This window comes from Perca fluviatilis, chromosome 22 (assembly GCF_010015445.1).
Source record: "Perca fluviatilis chromosome 22, GENO_Pfluv_1.0, whole genome shotgun sequence".
NCBI classification, from domain to species: domain Eukaryota; kingdom Metazoa; phylum Chordata; class Actinopteri; order Perciformes; family Percidae; genus Perca; species Perca fluviatilis.
The window spans coordinates 16,899,890-16,916,399 of NC_053133.1; the positions used below are offsets into that span (position 1 = coordinate 16,899,890).

Consider the following 16,510-nt stretch of genomic DNA (forward strand, 5'->3'; position numbering starts at 1 on the left):
CCTCTGCAGTCTGCCAGGCTGCCATGTTGACAGCTGCCTGGTTGCATAAATAGGACCCCCCAGGCCAGACCCACAGTGAGGAAAACAAGAGAGAATAAGATACAGAGAAACAGGATGATAACAGTTGGTAGGGCGTAGATCTGTCTCAACTTATCATGTGCTCAAGTCGCTTCATGATATCAAGAGGAGGAGTGCCAGAAATGAGGGAAGGCAGTACTTCAAAAACCTCTTTAGTAAAGCCCGACACTTCTTTGTGTTGTGAGTCGATATGCGAAGGAATGTCTCTGCCATGGAAGAATCCTCTCTAATGAGGCCATTTTGGGATGAAGTGCCAGATAAATCGACAAATCCTCTCCCAAACAGCAGACACTGGTACGCTAGCTCTAACTATAACTTCAGTAACAGTGTCTCTCCTATAATAGGAGTTCCTTTTGTCAGTGTGAAAGACCTTGTTTTTCTACCTATGCTTATTTAGAAGAAGAAAAAGAAAAGAAAACTTGAAGAAGCACAAACATTAGTGTTACATGTATTTGGTCATAGAACAAGAACAAGTATTGGACAAATTAAAATGTTGGCCTGATGATGCCGCTAGATGAGAAGTCAGGAGATCATGAAAGTTATTACGGTTCACCCTCTGAGTAAGATGGATATATGCATCAAATCATAGAAAAAAAGGAAAGCACCAATATCATTGGGTAATGCAGATGGTTAGTACTTGCTAATGTATTGTCAAGTAGGCTTGACACAATAATAGACCAGGTAGGCTTTGTCAAGGGCCGATTATCTGATGATAATTTGAAAAGCTTGTGCCTATAATGTGGCACTAAACTGGGGTGCCCACTTTCCCAAACTATTGCGATACGAAACAACTTAAATATTAAAGGTGTCTTAGTGGGTCAACCGAGCATTAACCAATTGTATATCTGTATTTTACCACTATTTACTATTATCATGTATTATTTATTGATTTGTGGGGATATGGGGTTGTTTGGGGTAGGTTAAGTGGTTACTGGATGTTCAAATGTTTGTCATGAAGCAGAAAATCAAAGACAATAGCATAAAGGGGTAGCTAATTTGTTCGTTTCTACCACGACATTCAGGTTGATGGTTGGATGTGCACCTCTTCAGGATGTGACCTTATCATATAAGTCTTCTTCTGAATACATAATTGCTTAATGTCTATCCTCTTTTCGTCATTGTACTGCCTTGTTGGCCCCGATTAGCGAGCCTCCCTCTGTAATGTGTGCATCCTCACTCCATGTGATATCACCCATCTCTTCATGGTCCATCTGTTCTCACAAAGGAGGTGTATGAGGTTGCTTTGTGTGCCAGTGCTGACCGGCTCCTATGGTAACAAGGCAGTAAAGATAATGGCCACCTGGAGAAGTAGCCAGCCAGTAAGGGCTTTGGCTTGTTTTTTGTTCTGAGGCAGAGGCATGGGAACCATGGGAAAAACAGTCTGCTGTGGTGGCCCTTAGTAGTAAGCCTGAAGAGAGGAAATTGCATTACTGGAGAGCCTTTAATCATAAAGTAGTATTTCCTGTGACACCTTTATTTCAAACTGCAGCTTTAAATTCAAGAGTTTTATTTAACATGCTGAAACTCTCTAGACCAAACTTTCTTGTGCTGTGTGCATGAAAACCCTGCTCTGATGACATCATTCGCTGATTAAAATGCAATAGAGCACAGGGCTATTCTATTCAGTCTCGGCTTGACGTAATGATGATGACATTTGTGGCTGTATTTTATTACAGTATGTTACGCTATCAGTCTCCCGGACAAAACCGACGTTCCACGTTCCTGCCATGCCTGATTAAAACATAGGTGTTTACGCCGACTCTGTTATCTCACATCCTTTTCCTCCTTTTCTCACTCTCATTATCTGATACTTGTCAACCTATTCAGCCCAAATGCAAGATTAGCTTAGCGACAGGTTTTATGTCGTGGCAACCGTGTGTGCCAAGATAAATGTAATGGGTTGACCTGACTGCTCAAATCAATATTCTGTAGAAAATTTTCCCTTCCACCAAAATCTAAACAAAGTGCCCTGCCTCATGGTCTAATACACAGAGAGAACATGTTGATGGGCATTTTGAAGAGGCACTCTGAGGGCGTAGTGGAAAATGCAGGCAGTCTTGCTGAATTTAAAAGCTGAATGGAAAATATGTGTTAGGGGTAATAAAGAAAAGGGTAACTGCAGCCCCAGCTCTGTATTGTTCCTGAAGGACCAATAGTCTGGCAAATGGGAGCTAATGGAGAAGGAGGTAGAGTTGTTCTGATTTACACATTTAAAGGATAAGTATGGGCGGGTGCTATTCTATGTTTTTCTTGTCAGCAAATCCCATGACAAGAACAAAAGCAAGAATTAGTTTGTCAGTACTTTCTGACTTCACTACCCTGTCCGAGTCACTCAGCCCAGAGCCTGCATTAATTCTTACTTAATCTTTAAAAATGTGTCACAAATATATAGTTTATTTTTCATTTTCAAGGCTCAGTAATTTTCCAAAATAGCTGAGCACTGTAGTTTTTAGCAAACATAACTCAAACAGGGCTAAATAGTGCTTTAATTAAGAACTATTTTCAGCTGTTGATTAATACACATTTTGTGCAATAGGGATTGCGTATAGCACCATGACGACGTATATGGGAAATAAACTACAGTGCCCATGTTCATGGTCATGAAGGAAAATGTCACTCTTTGCAACTGTATGGCTCAAGGAAGTATTTTTAGCCACGCTAGAGGCATGGCTCTCGGGATATGTCAATGAGTCATTCCACCACTTTGGTCCGGACTGAAACATCTCAGTAACTATTGGGTGGATTGCCATGAAAGGTTGTACAGTCATTCATGGTGCCCAGATGATGAAACCTACTCGTGTTGGTGATCTCCATATTAGTTTCCCCATGCTAAACTGAGATGGTCAACAGCATGTTAGCATTGTTATTGTGAGCATGCTGATGTTAGCATTTCGCTCAAAGCTCCTATAAGTACAGGCTCAGAGAGTTGCAGAATTGTAGTCTTGTTAATAGTTTATGGACAACAATGGAGGTATGACAGAGTAGAGAATACTTATTGGCTCCACAGGCAGTGCTTGTTCACAGGATCAATTAATTGTTGGTTTAAGTCTTTTTGTTGACAATAGTAACAAATCTAGAATATCACAAGACTCATTCTTTAAATCATGACATTGCAAGGAAAAACTAAATACTGATAACAAGTTTCACTGGCAGTCCAAGCCTTTCTAACCCTAACCCTATATTCTCATTTTATGGAGTGGCAATATACACGCAATGATGAATAGGAGGGTTTTGTTCTAAGTCTCTCTTTGACATAGGGCTCCAGTGAATCCATAATCCCCCGCTAATAAATCACTGACCTTCCTCGCTCCCACTACTCCATTTTAAGACAACAGTTTTATGATGCAGAAGATGATTCATTCTCTGTCAAATAATTGGTTATGCTCCTCTGATAATGCGGCCCCAGATTTCGCTGTAATTGCTGGTGTGTATTACAGCGCTGTCACCTCAGTGACAGGTGGGAAAGGAGTCATCACATGTCATAACATCCTGCATCTTTCCCCTCCTCTTTCTCTGCTGCCCATTTAGAAACCCCTCAGGTAGTGATTATGAAAAATGCATCTCATACTGGACAGCTTGTTTTGCAGCAGACCAGTGACTCCACAAAGACCTTAGAAGGACACATATTCTGAGGTGCAGTCAATCTGATTCCCATTTTCTGTTGTTTTGAGATTGATTTTATTCAGGCCCTCGGTGGTGGTGGTAGTGTACGCCTCAATGGGCTTCCTGTGAGACAGCTGAGGTGTAAAACAGAATATCCTATTGATCCGTTTTCCTCTTTCATGCCTTTTGTACAAGAACTAAAGTATAGTGATACTATTGTTTCACTTCCCACTATAAAGCTAGTTTCCCTAAATGAATTCTGACAAAACACAAAACCAAAAGGCAGCATCAACACATGCAAAGTTAGATGGCAGACTTTATGCAAGGAGGCAGAAATTGAGGTATACATGGAGTCATTTCTGAAATGGGAAATTCACCTTTTCACCCAGAAAATTTAAACATAAATAACGTCCAGTGTCACTCTGTCATGCTCTGGTATTTTCTCTCCCCGCCAGGCATTTACAGCAGGAATAATATCCTTCAGAAGTCTGCGACCTCTTTAACTGACGCATGATCTGAACAAAAAGTCTATGATAGCTACGTCCCCCAATTATGCGCTAAATGTCAGGCCTGGCTCTGAAAATCATCACCTGAGATAGAAAAAAAAATATTGTTAAAGGATAACGTCAAGCGGCCAGCATCCTCTCATCATCGCTTACCTTTCACCAAAGCACTGAAAGAGAAATGTTTCTGTTAAAACCACTTATCATTATGTCAGTGAATAAAGAACTGGCTGCTGTCTAATGTGTGAAATGTTCTTGTCAAATGTATTTGCATATCATTCACATCAATTTCACAGTTTTTTTCCTTTCCAAGAAACTTTCTAGCAGAACAACATTAGTAGGGGCAAAATGGAGAGATGATCATATGTCAAAGAGGTAATATGCTTGTGGGTGCTGCAACTGATGATTATTATTGTCAATTCATTTGACAATGAATGTCTTGATAAATCGAACAAACACATTGTCTATAAAATGTCAGAATACAGAAAAAAACAATGCTCCAGAACCCAGGTTGATGTTTTGACAGTCTGAAAAACAGCCCAAACCCCAAACAACTTTGATGTTAGTGCTTGAAAAAATTATTTAAAAAATGTATCCGTTATTAAAATCGTTTTTTGAATTTCTCACCATCAAGTTTTATGTACAGCTCATTACACATTAATTTAACAGCCACACAAAATTAAACATCTGGATTTCTCCTTCTCTCTCTCTCTTATCTTATCATATATTATATTATATTATCTTTAATATCTAAATACACCGAAATGAGAGTGTAGTGGAAAGGTGATCATTGCAGTTTATGTTTGGCATCATTTGCATGCGATTCAGAGAGGGAGTAAAAATGGAAGACGAAAACATGCATCAATGAGGTCCCATATAATCTATCAAAATATCAAAATTGTTAGATTTTAGTTTGTATTTGTTGAGCCAACTGCTGGCCTCATTATCAATACTACTATTGATGTAAATGCATCTACTTTACACCGCAGGTATGAGTTGCTGACTTTTCCCTTCACTCTACAGCCCTTCCAGCACCTGTTGTTATTATTGTTCTGTGTTTCTACAGCAACTACAGCCTGCAGTGCTCTCTCACACAGCGAGAGTCCAATTTATGAAGTCACATTTTGGTTCATTTTGCACCTCATAATATGACTGACACATCTTCCGTGCTTTCCACAACAGCATGATGGATGCATCCTGACTTTAATATATAATATATGTTTTTGTCGCAGTCTTTATCTCTCTCCATCTATGTAGTTTTTTAACAATACAAGAGAACAGACAGGACTTTCAATAAAACAGCAGCCATGGCAGCATGATGATCCATTAAGACATTTACATAATTGCATATCTAATAAATTGAGCGGAACAGTTATTTGTGAATCGGGATCAGAGGCGATGTGATGCTGTTAAGGGGCGGACAGATACAAAGAAAAGGGCATTCTCATGAGAGGAGGCGTCTAGTCAGAAGTGTTACATGCATTATGGATTAGTACATACACACACTCGCACACACAAAGGCTGCCTCAAAAGGCCATGCAGCCTGGTCTGTGGCAGAAGTCTGAAGGGGTTGAGGCAAAGGCTAATCCAATCCAGAAATGACCATGTCTTAATCACAGACTCTGATGTAAGGTACCTCAGGCAAAACTAGATCTTTCTGTTCCAGATGGTCTTTGCAATGTTATTTTAAGATAGAGAATATGTTATTTGTTTTTCTAGTACAGTGTATTTAAGTAACCATTTTCTTTCAGATGTTGTAGCCTTTCTAGATACACGTTGTCTTATTTTGTACAGCCTAAATAACGGTCTCCAGTGTAAAAAAAGCAGAAATATTACCTCTGTTGAGCTGGCAAAGAGGTATAGTACCGTTACTCACGCATATGCTTGACTTGACTCTGTCTATCTATGGTGAAAACTGAAGAAATCTTCTCCACTTGTATCTTGTATCTATCTCACATGATGCTTTTTTTGGGGTCAAACACACAATGCAAACTTATAGGAACAAACACACACATTAAATGACACAACTTTCCTCGGGCCAATTACACACAGAAACCAATGGGACCCATTTTAGACTGACCCTTCTGCTGCTTACACTCAATCATGCCAAACAAAGTCTCACAGTGCAGCCACAAGCTCGCTGTGAGACATCTGAAAGTAATGGCAGACCACTCCGCAATTCTCCCAAATAGTGCCCTGATTCGAAATTCCCTCAGAAAGAAATCATAAGTTTTACTGACTATTGAGTTATGAAGAGCTTTCACAGGCACAGCGAAGTCTCACGGCAACCAGTTTAAAAAAAAGAAAATAATTAAAAAGAATTAACAGCTGCTGGAGCTTCAGGATCCAATTATGCGCAGCATTGGCTGCTCTGAGGAGCTTTTAATATCACAGTACACAAAAAAACTCATCATCTGCCATAGTGGGTGCAAGTTTGATCAGAGGTGTGGAGAGGATGACAAAGTCTGGAAAACAGTTTTCTCCTTAATAATAAGCGTCGCACAATCCGTTTGGTATTTTTGGGTAAGTGTATAGGATAAATAGCTCAGATATTTGCAGTTGATGATTGTTTTGTTTTTACATTACAATTACATCTTTTGATATTTCATGCTTTGATTGCATCAAGGCTTATTAAGTTGGCAAAATTGAGAGCAATAATCCTTAGAGGTACGGGGTGCTCCTTCATCATTTTCCTGTCAGATTTTAAACTAATGTGCCATATGGTAAAATAACTCCTCATGCTCCCTTTCTCTGGTGTGTTTGGGTTCTCGTTTAGGTGACACTTATGTGTTTACTTTTATCATAGATTTTTTTTGTGGCATTTTAGGCCTTTATTGAATAGGACAGGTTAGACATGAGGGGGGAGAGAGGGGGAGTGACATGCAGCAAAGGGCCACAAGTCGGAACCGAACCCACAGCCGCTGTGGCGAGGACTGGGCCTCTGCATATGGCCGCGCGCTCTGCCAGGTGAGCTACCCACGTGCCCCTTATGTGTTTATTTTGAGTCGTACTTTGTGGTAACTTTTGTAAAGATGATGACAGTTCATTTCCTTCAACAGTCCTTACAGATTTTTACTTGTTATTTGGATTAAGTTTAATCTTTTGTTACCTATCTCTACTGCAGCCGATGGAGGCTTTAGGATGTCTGAGTAGTGTGGTGGGCATGGTTCACCAATAATTTTAGACTTATGTGGTGAAATAATACATGTTTGTTTCTCTTCACAATATTTTTTAGCCTTGCTAGCGTCAGTCGGTTGGTCCACCAAGGACAGGCTGCAATGTATTCATGGTTGGAATGGAATGGTTCATGATTTAACACCTGTAGCTACTTTGTGTTTAGTGTTAATTAGCAAATGTTAGCATGCTAATGTGCTAAACTGAGATGGTGACCATGATAAACATTATACCTGCTAAAAATTAGCACGTTAGCATTGTCATTGTGATCTTATTACAGTAGCATGCTGATGTTAGTGCTTAGCTCAAAGCCTGCCTTGAGGTGTAGCCTTCAGAGTAGCATGGTCGTAGACCCTTATTGTTATATTAATATATATTTAAGCTAAACGGATATCAAAGTTATTATATGTGTCATATTGCATGATTGATGATTACACACATGTGACCTGACACTTCTTTATACCTTGTGAAAATTGATACAGGGAAACGAGTGTTTCCTTTGTTTTCTTTTTGGATCAGAGTGTAAGAGAATATATCAAAACCAGAAAGGGAAGCTCATCTTTACGAAAGTAGAAATCCTCCTCAGCTCATACATAATTAAAAAGGCTAGATTTAGAACAAACTGCTGAGTTGGCCCATATATGATTCATGGAAGAATGAGGCGATATTTGGTTTGGGGATCAGCAAATAGACCGAAAACAAAAGTACTGGTAGCTTGTCTACAGGGGCGAGCTATTTATTTAATTTATGTCTGCAGGTAGCATCATGTTCTAAAAAGTTTGGCTTGGTCCTTGGCAGCTGGGCAAACATTAACAGTGTGTTTCTCACAGACAAAATGCAAGTCTAACAGCCTCCAGTCTCTCTGCAGGATCTTTGATTCATCTGTATGCAGAGTGTGTATAAAACATGCTTGTAGATATTTAGCACTGTTCTTGTTGGTTAATAAGGAAAATGTCAGCCATGCTTGATGTCATCCACTATGGTACTTGGTTTCCTCCACCCTAAAGGTGAACAAAACAAGAACTGCATTTATTCTCTCACCACCCACACACAAATTGCCTATTTAGGCCACCATTTTCCATTTATTCCACTTTATTTGCTCCATGTCAGTGACAGACCTGCTCTCACTTTCTCTATATTCTCCAAATCCTTAAAGTGCTGTATAAGCCTGTCAATCAATGCACCAATAGAAGCGATGGTTTTCTGCTTTCGGGCAATAAAACTGAGATATAACTGCTTAATCAATGACAGATGGCCAAAGCCCCAGACGGAAGATAAATGATCCACATGTTCATCATTAAAGAGGACAGGACAGGGCAAAATAACACAGGTGATCAATACAAAGCACACCAAGGCTCCTATATTTTCTCCAATATGCTCACCAAAAAGCCAATAATAATACTACACAATTCCATTTTCAGTAGAAAAAAACTCATTGAAAGAAATTGAAGAAAGGAGTACGAGAAGTATGAGGTGATGTTTGCAGAGACAGGTAAGGAATTGTACCTCATTTGAGTAACTAGGCTGCAAAGATTGATGAAATACTGTATGTGAAAATAAGAAAACAGCTTACAGAAATGAAAATGCATAAAATGTCAACCTAGCAAAACGTCCAAAAAAAATGTAAATCTTGGTATTGCTTTTTACAAAGTACTAAACAGGGCACAACATCATGAGTGTGAAGACAAAGTGAATTTTTGCACATGACTTACGAGACCTTTCCACACGATCATGTAGTGCAAGAGGAGTGTTGTTCTTGTAACATAATTAACAATAATGTATGTTGGATTTTCACCGTCTTGAAATCTGTTGTGATGCGAAGTTTCACTGAAACTTTCTGCACTACATGGCATAATAATAACAAACACAACCTGGTATCGCCAGTAATTAGTCATCATTATGTGCTCACATCTGTTTTAAAGTGTCCTTGTCCGCACATTAAGCTGATAAGCTCGGGCGATACGAGGTATACCCAGGGGTGTAACTTGGGTTGGAGATGTGAGGGGGACACAAAACAGGGGGTCTGGCCGGCCCTCTGCCAAATAAATGATTTCAATTTGAATCCCATTTCCTGCATTTCCACATAGTTTTTTGGGACTATGATGATAAAAAAATCCAGGAAAAAATAGAAAGAATGGTACTAAACTACGCATAAGAAAAAGATGTCTTACTTTCTTTATTGTTCAAAATAGCAGGCCAATCGCTGAAACGTGTAAATAAAATAATATCAAACCAAAGTAGGGGGGGACACAAACTGGATTTCCAAAAGTGGACAGGACTTGTCTTCCCTGTCCCCAGTGGAAATTACGCCCTACGGTATACCTATGTAATATAGTGTACAATACTAACAATATACTTTTATTTTAAGGTAAGCATCTGCAAGTGGAGCCTCGGCTAAAACTGCTTGACATAAAATGAGTGGATTAAGGAAGCTTAATGTTCTAATATCTCCTCAGAAATATTTAATAGAGCAGATGAATTCCCTTGTTAAGTGAGGTAAGAAAGATCTCCAGCATTTGAACTTCTCTTCAGACTGAATTTTTCTTCGAGTAAATCATAAAAACGATCCATTAAATTCTTATGTTGTGATATGTTGTGATTCAGTTTAGAGTTGAGGGTGTTTTTTTTTCTCCTCCCTCGACTTAATCCTGTAGTACATGACACTTGATGCTTAAGCAGGTACAGCTTCATACACAACCAAAGTAGTCAATGTGAAAGTCATGTGTTGTGGGAAATCAAAGTGTATCCTTATTAGTTCTCGTAGAAAAACATATAACCACAAGGTATTACAGAAAGGACTACAAAAGTTCACAACCAATACATCAATAAAAGATTTTAAAGAAATAGTTTGACATTTTGGAAAATATGTCTTCCTGACAAGAGTTAAATGTGAAGATAAATACCACCCTGATATCTGTGCATTAGTTATGAAGGTTAGCTTAGCTTAGCTTAAAGCATGGATGCTCGCCTATTGAGATATAACGTTTTATAGTTATTAGTGAGCTTTCAATGTGCTGGCACAGGCAGACTTATATATATATATATTTCATATTTAATGGCAAGACATGAAAGGGGTGTCAACCTTCCCATGTAACTCTTAGCAAGAAAGCAAATAAGAGTATTTCCCAAAATGTAAAACTATTCCATTAATGCAGATTTGGACACAATCTACAACATCTCAGTCACAGCAACACATTATGTGAGATGGTAAACATGGATGTATAGCTTTTAATTATTCACTGATGTTTTTATTATTCTGACACATAAATATGCCAATAATTCTAAAATATCAATTCTCCATTAAATGATCCTAAGCATTCACTGTAACTATATAATAATGTTGCAAAGCATATTATTTTGCTTAAACTAAAATCCTTTTATCTCTTTATCTTCTGCAAAGTTGACTGGCTTACTATTAATTTGTTCACAAGATTTTAAAAATCATATAATAATAATAATAATAATAATAATAATAATAATAATAATAATAATAATAATAATAATAACTTTATTCAGGACACAAATGGAAGGTCCATAGTATTAAATATATAGGCTACTACTATTATTGCACCCATAATAGGTCAGTTATGGCCCTTAAAGTTCACATTCCCTGCTGTCTGATTTATTCGCTGTAAATAACTTAATGTTGACACAGAGGTAATTGCCACAAAATCACAAATCACCTTCCTCCTTGCTCTGCGCCTATAAAATCACAGTCATGTTGCATAGGCGGTGGCAGCTAGTGGCAGTATGATCTAAATTACTAGCCGAGGTTCTTGTTGCATTGCCTAAGGGGGTAAACTCAACAATCTAATGTTATTGCTTTCAACTTCCCCCCCATCTTGAAGTGACTATACATTTTTGCCTGCCTTTCATCAACCAGCCACTTTACATTGGGCTTCTTTTACATCAGTATTTATTTGGCTTCCTCTTTGCAAAATCGATCATTGTATTTAGACAGTGATAGTTCAATTGATCCTCCTAAAGACAGACATGTATTGATGTTGGCTGTTGGGAACAAGTAGTGAAATGAACATTGCACAGAAGGGAGGACCACCGTTCTCATGAGACTCTATCTGGAGCAAATGAGAGGGTCCCTAGAGAGGATTATGGGAATCCCAATCACTTCAAGCTGCAACACCAAATAAAAAAAACAAAAAACTATCCAAGTTAATCCAGTATAATATACAGATGTGGGCCACACAAAGATTTTGCAAATAAGACTAGAAAATCAGCAATGTAGCAGGGGGTAAACCCCAGCCTTAAAACACGTTCATTACATGGTGTAGGCTATGGCATGTGCAATTAAGCTGATACATGTAGAAGATGGGAGACAAAAGCTTTTACTTCCTTCATCACAGTATAATTACTTCAAATAGACAAATTACATTTCCTCTTAAAGTGGATGTGGTTTAATCTTATGAACATGATGATGATGACTGACCAACCGACGCACATCCCTGAGAGATGACGAATGAGCGGGTCTAGGTGGAGGAGGATGAGGAGGAGAAACCACTGGCTGTGACAGTGACAGTTGCTTCTCTCTCCCGACTTTCCTCCCCGGCCGGCCGCTTCACCTTCTTCTTTATCATCATCATCACTACCATCATCATCATTGCCCTCAGCAACAGCAGCTTCAGCAGCTTCAGCAGCTTCAGCAGCAGCAGCAGCAGCAGCAGCAGCGTCCATCAACAGCGTGGGGAACAAATAAGCAGCACGCATCTTCAAGAGGCGCTCCACTCGAAGGGGAAGATGGGGAAATGGCAGTTGATCAAATGTAAGGATCAAGAAACCAGACGAGGTCTTCGTTTATGATACAAACCCGGGTTTATGCATTCATAGGAACTATTCAAAGGACAAAAGGTAAGACGATTTTATGTTTCACTTGCTGCACGCAGTTAATACTCCAATGCAAACGCCTCAAGACCGTCCTTAAAAATGTCCATTGATAACGATTTTACAGAAAGACGCTCTTTGTCAGTTTTAACCTAAATAAAACTAGACTTTAATAATTCACATGACAAGATCTTGCATGAACCGACCTAAATTCTTATTTAAAGGAGGAATTATGATTTTTGTATGGGGTTTTCTGTCTCGAATTTCTGAAAATAATATTTTTGTCAGCTAAAGATATTAAGCCATCGTTAAATTGGCTGTAAGTGCTCACAGCGTTGCTTTGATGTATCTTTTCAAACTCAAACATCTCAAATCTTTATTTTTAAGTAATATCCCTATAGAACTAGCATTATATCACCATCGTGTATTATTAAGGACCAAGTAATAGGCCATGCATATTTTAAAAAGGAGGAGCAATCGCATTTATGAGGAAAGAAGGCAATAAGAGTATCTATCTGCCCCCTTGTGGTGTTGATTCATGCTGCCATAAGGGATTGACAGAATGAATGTAGTAATAATAACATATTGAAAAGATTTAGTAGAAATTAGTTCCTAATATATTACACCTTTATTTTTTAAATATAGCCTATTGTGTTGATTTTATTACATTTGGTAACCTCACCCTTAAGCCAAATCCCTTTGCTGTTCCAAGGAATCATAAAAAGGGACCATTCAAACTATTCATTTAACCCTTTCACACAGTCCTTTTTCCAGGGTTTACTAATTTATGGTGTGCAACTCCATTCACGTCATAAGTGGCCCACATTCATGTATCATCCCCTCTGTGGTTTCCTGTTATGTAATTTCATCCCCATCAGACTGCATCAGCCTCAGTGTTTGCTGCTTGGCTTATATGAGCTTGCATGGGGTATATATAGAAGTAACAAAACACAAGTTCATAGGCAGAGTAAAAAACGGTAAGTGAGACAAGGGTGATACAGTAAGTGTGTGGTTTTACTATGTGCATGCATGTGTATGATAATGTGTCAGCACGTGTATTTTGTGTGTGTGTGTGTGTGTGTGTGTGTGAGGGATGGTTTCAAGAAAACAAAACAAGTTATGGATAATGCAAACATTTTTCTCTGTTTCAGAAAAGCTCTGTTATGACTGAGTCAGCCAATAAAAACAGACGCAGGGCAACAATTTATTTGAATGTTATTTCAGCACAATAACCCTGCAATGAATTTTATTTCATTTTGCAGATTACCCCATCTGACGCACAAGGAAACATGGATGTATCTTCATCCTCGCTGCAGTACGGATCAAAAAAGCGAGTTAAGATTCACCCAAACACAGTGACAGTAAAATATGCCACACACTTTCCCCAGCCTGGCGATGAAGGGTATGATGATGCACCCTCTTTTGAGGAGTTTGGCGCCTTTGCGGAAGCTAATGTGGGAAAGAGACTGGTGTCAGACAGCAAAGGTAGCCGGACTTTGTTTGGAACCATGGAGACCCAGCCTAAGCAGCCAAGTGTGCAAAAAGACAAGGGGGTTGGGGGCCAGCTGGCCAGTTTCGGAGAAGCGAATGTGTTGGCCTCCAGGGTGACCTGGATGGCGTTGTTTGGGGCAGCGGTGGCTCATGGTTGTGTGGCACTGATTACTCGTTTAGCAGCCGATCGCTCTAAAGTGCCCTCCCTCGAGCTGCTCTTCATCCGCTCCGTGATCCAAGTGCTGTCCATCCTGGTGGTCTTCTACTACCAGGAGGCCCCATTTGGCCCTAAGGGCTACCGACTACGTCTCTTCTTCTACGGTGTGTGCAATGTAATCTCAATCACCTGCGCCTACACCTCTTTTGCTATAGTACCACCCAGTAATGGCACCATCATGTGGCGAGCCTCCACCACAGTCTTCAGTGCAATACTGGCCTTCCTGCTTCTGGATGAGAGGCTGGGCTACACAGATGTGGTCACAGTGGTGGGAAGCGTGTTCGGTCTGTGCCTAGTCATGGTGCCAAATGTCGCAGACGAGGAGAAGTCCCGGCTGGGGTTTTGGAAGGAGGCCTTTGGCTACACAATGACAGTCATGGCCGGCTTGACCGCTGCCCTCTCCATGATCGTCTACAGAGCCATTAAGGAGCGCGTCAGCATGTGGGCGGCACTCTTTACCTTCGGATGGACGGGCACGGTGTGGGGTGCCTCCACCATGTTTATCATGCAGGAGCCCATCATTCCTCTGGATGGGGAGACCTGGGGCTATTTAATTGGGATCTGTATCTGCTCCACCGTGGCGTTCCTCGGAGTCTACTATGCTCTAAACAAGTTTCATCCAGCCTTAGTCAGTACAGTGCAGCATCTAGAGATCGTGGTTGCCATGTTGCTCCAGCTCATTGTTCTGAGGATGATCCCGTCTGTCTATGATGTCATCGGAGGCCTGGTCATCATGATAAGTGTGTTCACCCTGACAGGAGTCAAGCTGTACAGGGTGAGCAGGGCCATGCGGCAGGATTATCAAGAGATCCTAGACTCGCCCATCAAATGAGTTTTGATATGTCAGTCTATTTGTTTACAATGTTGCTTGGTTGTTAAAGAATGTCTGAATCTTAATCTGATGATTTTTGTATTGTTGTGTTGTTGGAAGAGTGCCAGTTGTGTAACTAATGTCTTAATATTTGTGTGTGAAATAAAAGACAAATGTAGTATGGTGGCTATGTCCTTCTGATAGTACTGCTTTAATGTCTAATTGTGTCGAAGACCAAAATGTCGGCAAAAAAAAAACAAAACAAACAACGAGTCACTTTCATTTTTGTGATTTATTTTTGCTCCAACATTTGAAACCATATTGAATCTGGTCTTGTGAGTGGCAGTGTAAGATGATAATTTTAATGAAATGCAACTTTTACAACAATAATAACATCAACAATAAGGTGTGGTGTATCCCTCTGTTGTCACACTGCCACAGTTGTCACACTGTGTAAATGTAAGCCCAGAAATCATTCATACTACAAACAAGGAATTAAAGAATAAAAATAAATACCACCCACGTTTCATAAAATAACTGGTATTGCTTTTCTTAACAGCAATCTGTTGCTCGCCAAGACGGAGTAAGTTATTCAAAAAAAATGCCATTATAGAGGAAACGGCACAGGAATGGATATGGGAGATCAAACCTTATTTTGTGCACAAGAAAACAAGCAATCTGTATTATGCCATATACTATTTTCTCCCAGCAATGGTTTGTGCACAAAGTAATACCTCTTCTTATTTCCTCACCTATGACCTGGCCCCAGCAGCCGCTTGATATTTAACACTAGCGATGATTTAATTCCTGGACGCTGCTTCTGTTTACTTTCAGATGCATATCAAACTAATGCCCAGAGGCAGGTGCACTGTATTGAATTAAAGTCCCCTTTAACAACATGAGACCATCTGCTTTTTTCTGTAGTTCAAAATCCAGTGGCTCACCAGCGCTGTTTCCTTTCTCTGTGTGGAGAACCAAGCCAAGGCAGTCAGTCTCTGTGATTGCCCAGAGGCAAAGCAACAGTGATGATATGACATAAAAACATAATGATGATGCAGAGTGGATGAAAGAGGACATGTTGCGGTTCAAAACTGCCACAATGTGGATGTTTCACTTAGAGCCCAGCAGGTGGCATTCACAATCCACGCCATTACTCAGTTAGAGTTGAAGTAATGGTTTATTACAGTAAATCATGAAGGTGGTAGTGCTGTATCCAGTGGTTAATCTAACTTAGCCAGGGACAGTTATCGCATCAAAACAATTTAAACACTAACATGGCACACTTCGTCCAAACCCTTTTTATTTAGTGAGCAGAAGCAGAGTTCTATGTATGACCTGATAAAGTGCTGTAAATTTTTGCCTTGTGGTTACAACCACACAAATAGCAGTGCAGTGTTGCTGAAATCAAATCATTATCTGTGATGACAATCTACTATCAATAATGCTACAGTTAATACAATGGTGAGTAAACTACAAGTACAATTAACTTACAACCACCATCATAAACACATCAAAATGTAAAATTGTTTTCACTTTGAAAACACACTTTGTCAGTCACGTTTTCTTTAAAAACACTACAGTCAATAGCTTATTTTAGTTTATTTTTCAGACTAAAAAAGGTGAATAAACTGAGATAAAGATACATTATTGTGTTGTATCATACTCTTGTTTTGAGATGGGATTTGGGTGCAGAAAGCAGAATACATGCAGAGGAGGCCCATCTGTTTGAGCAGGAAACAGATTGCATCCTGCAGCGAGCTGCACAACCTTCCAAATTACTCTGCAACCCTTTTCACC

General features: G+C 39.6%; 1 protein-coding gene across 1 annotated transcript; it reads left to right on the forward strand.

Annotated features, from left to right (window-relative positions):
- The first annotated feature begins 11,721 nt into the window (after positions 1 to 11,721).
- Positions 11,722 to 15,247, forward strand: slc35g2b (solute carrier family 35 member G2b). The gene is made up of 2 exons (XM_039789420.1): positions 11,722 to 12,221; positions 13,457 to 15,247. Exon 2 carries the CDS (start codon positions 13,484 to 13,486, stop codon positions 14,732 to 14,734), a length of 1,251 nt encoding a protein of 416 aa, XP_039645354.1. The 5' UTR covers positions 11,722 to 12,221; positions 13,457 to 13,483; the 3' UTR covers positions 14,735 to 15,247.
- The last annotated feature ends 1,263 nt before the right edge of the window (positions 15,248 to 16,510 follow it).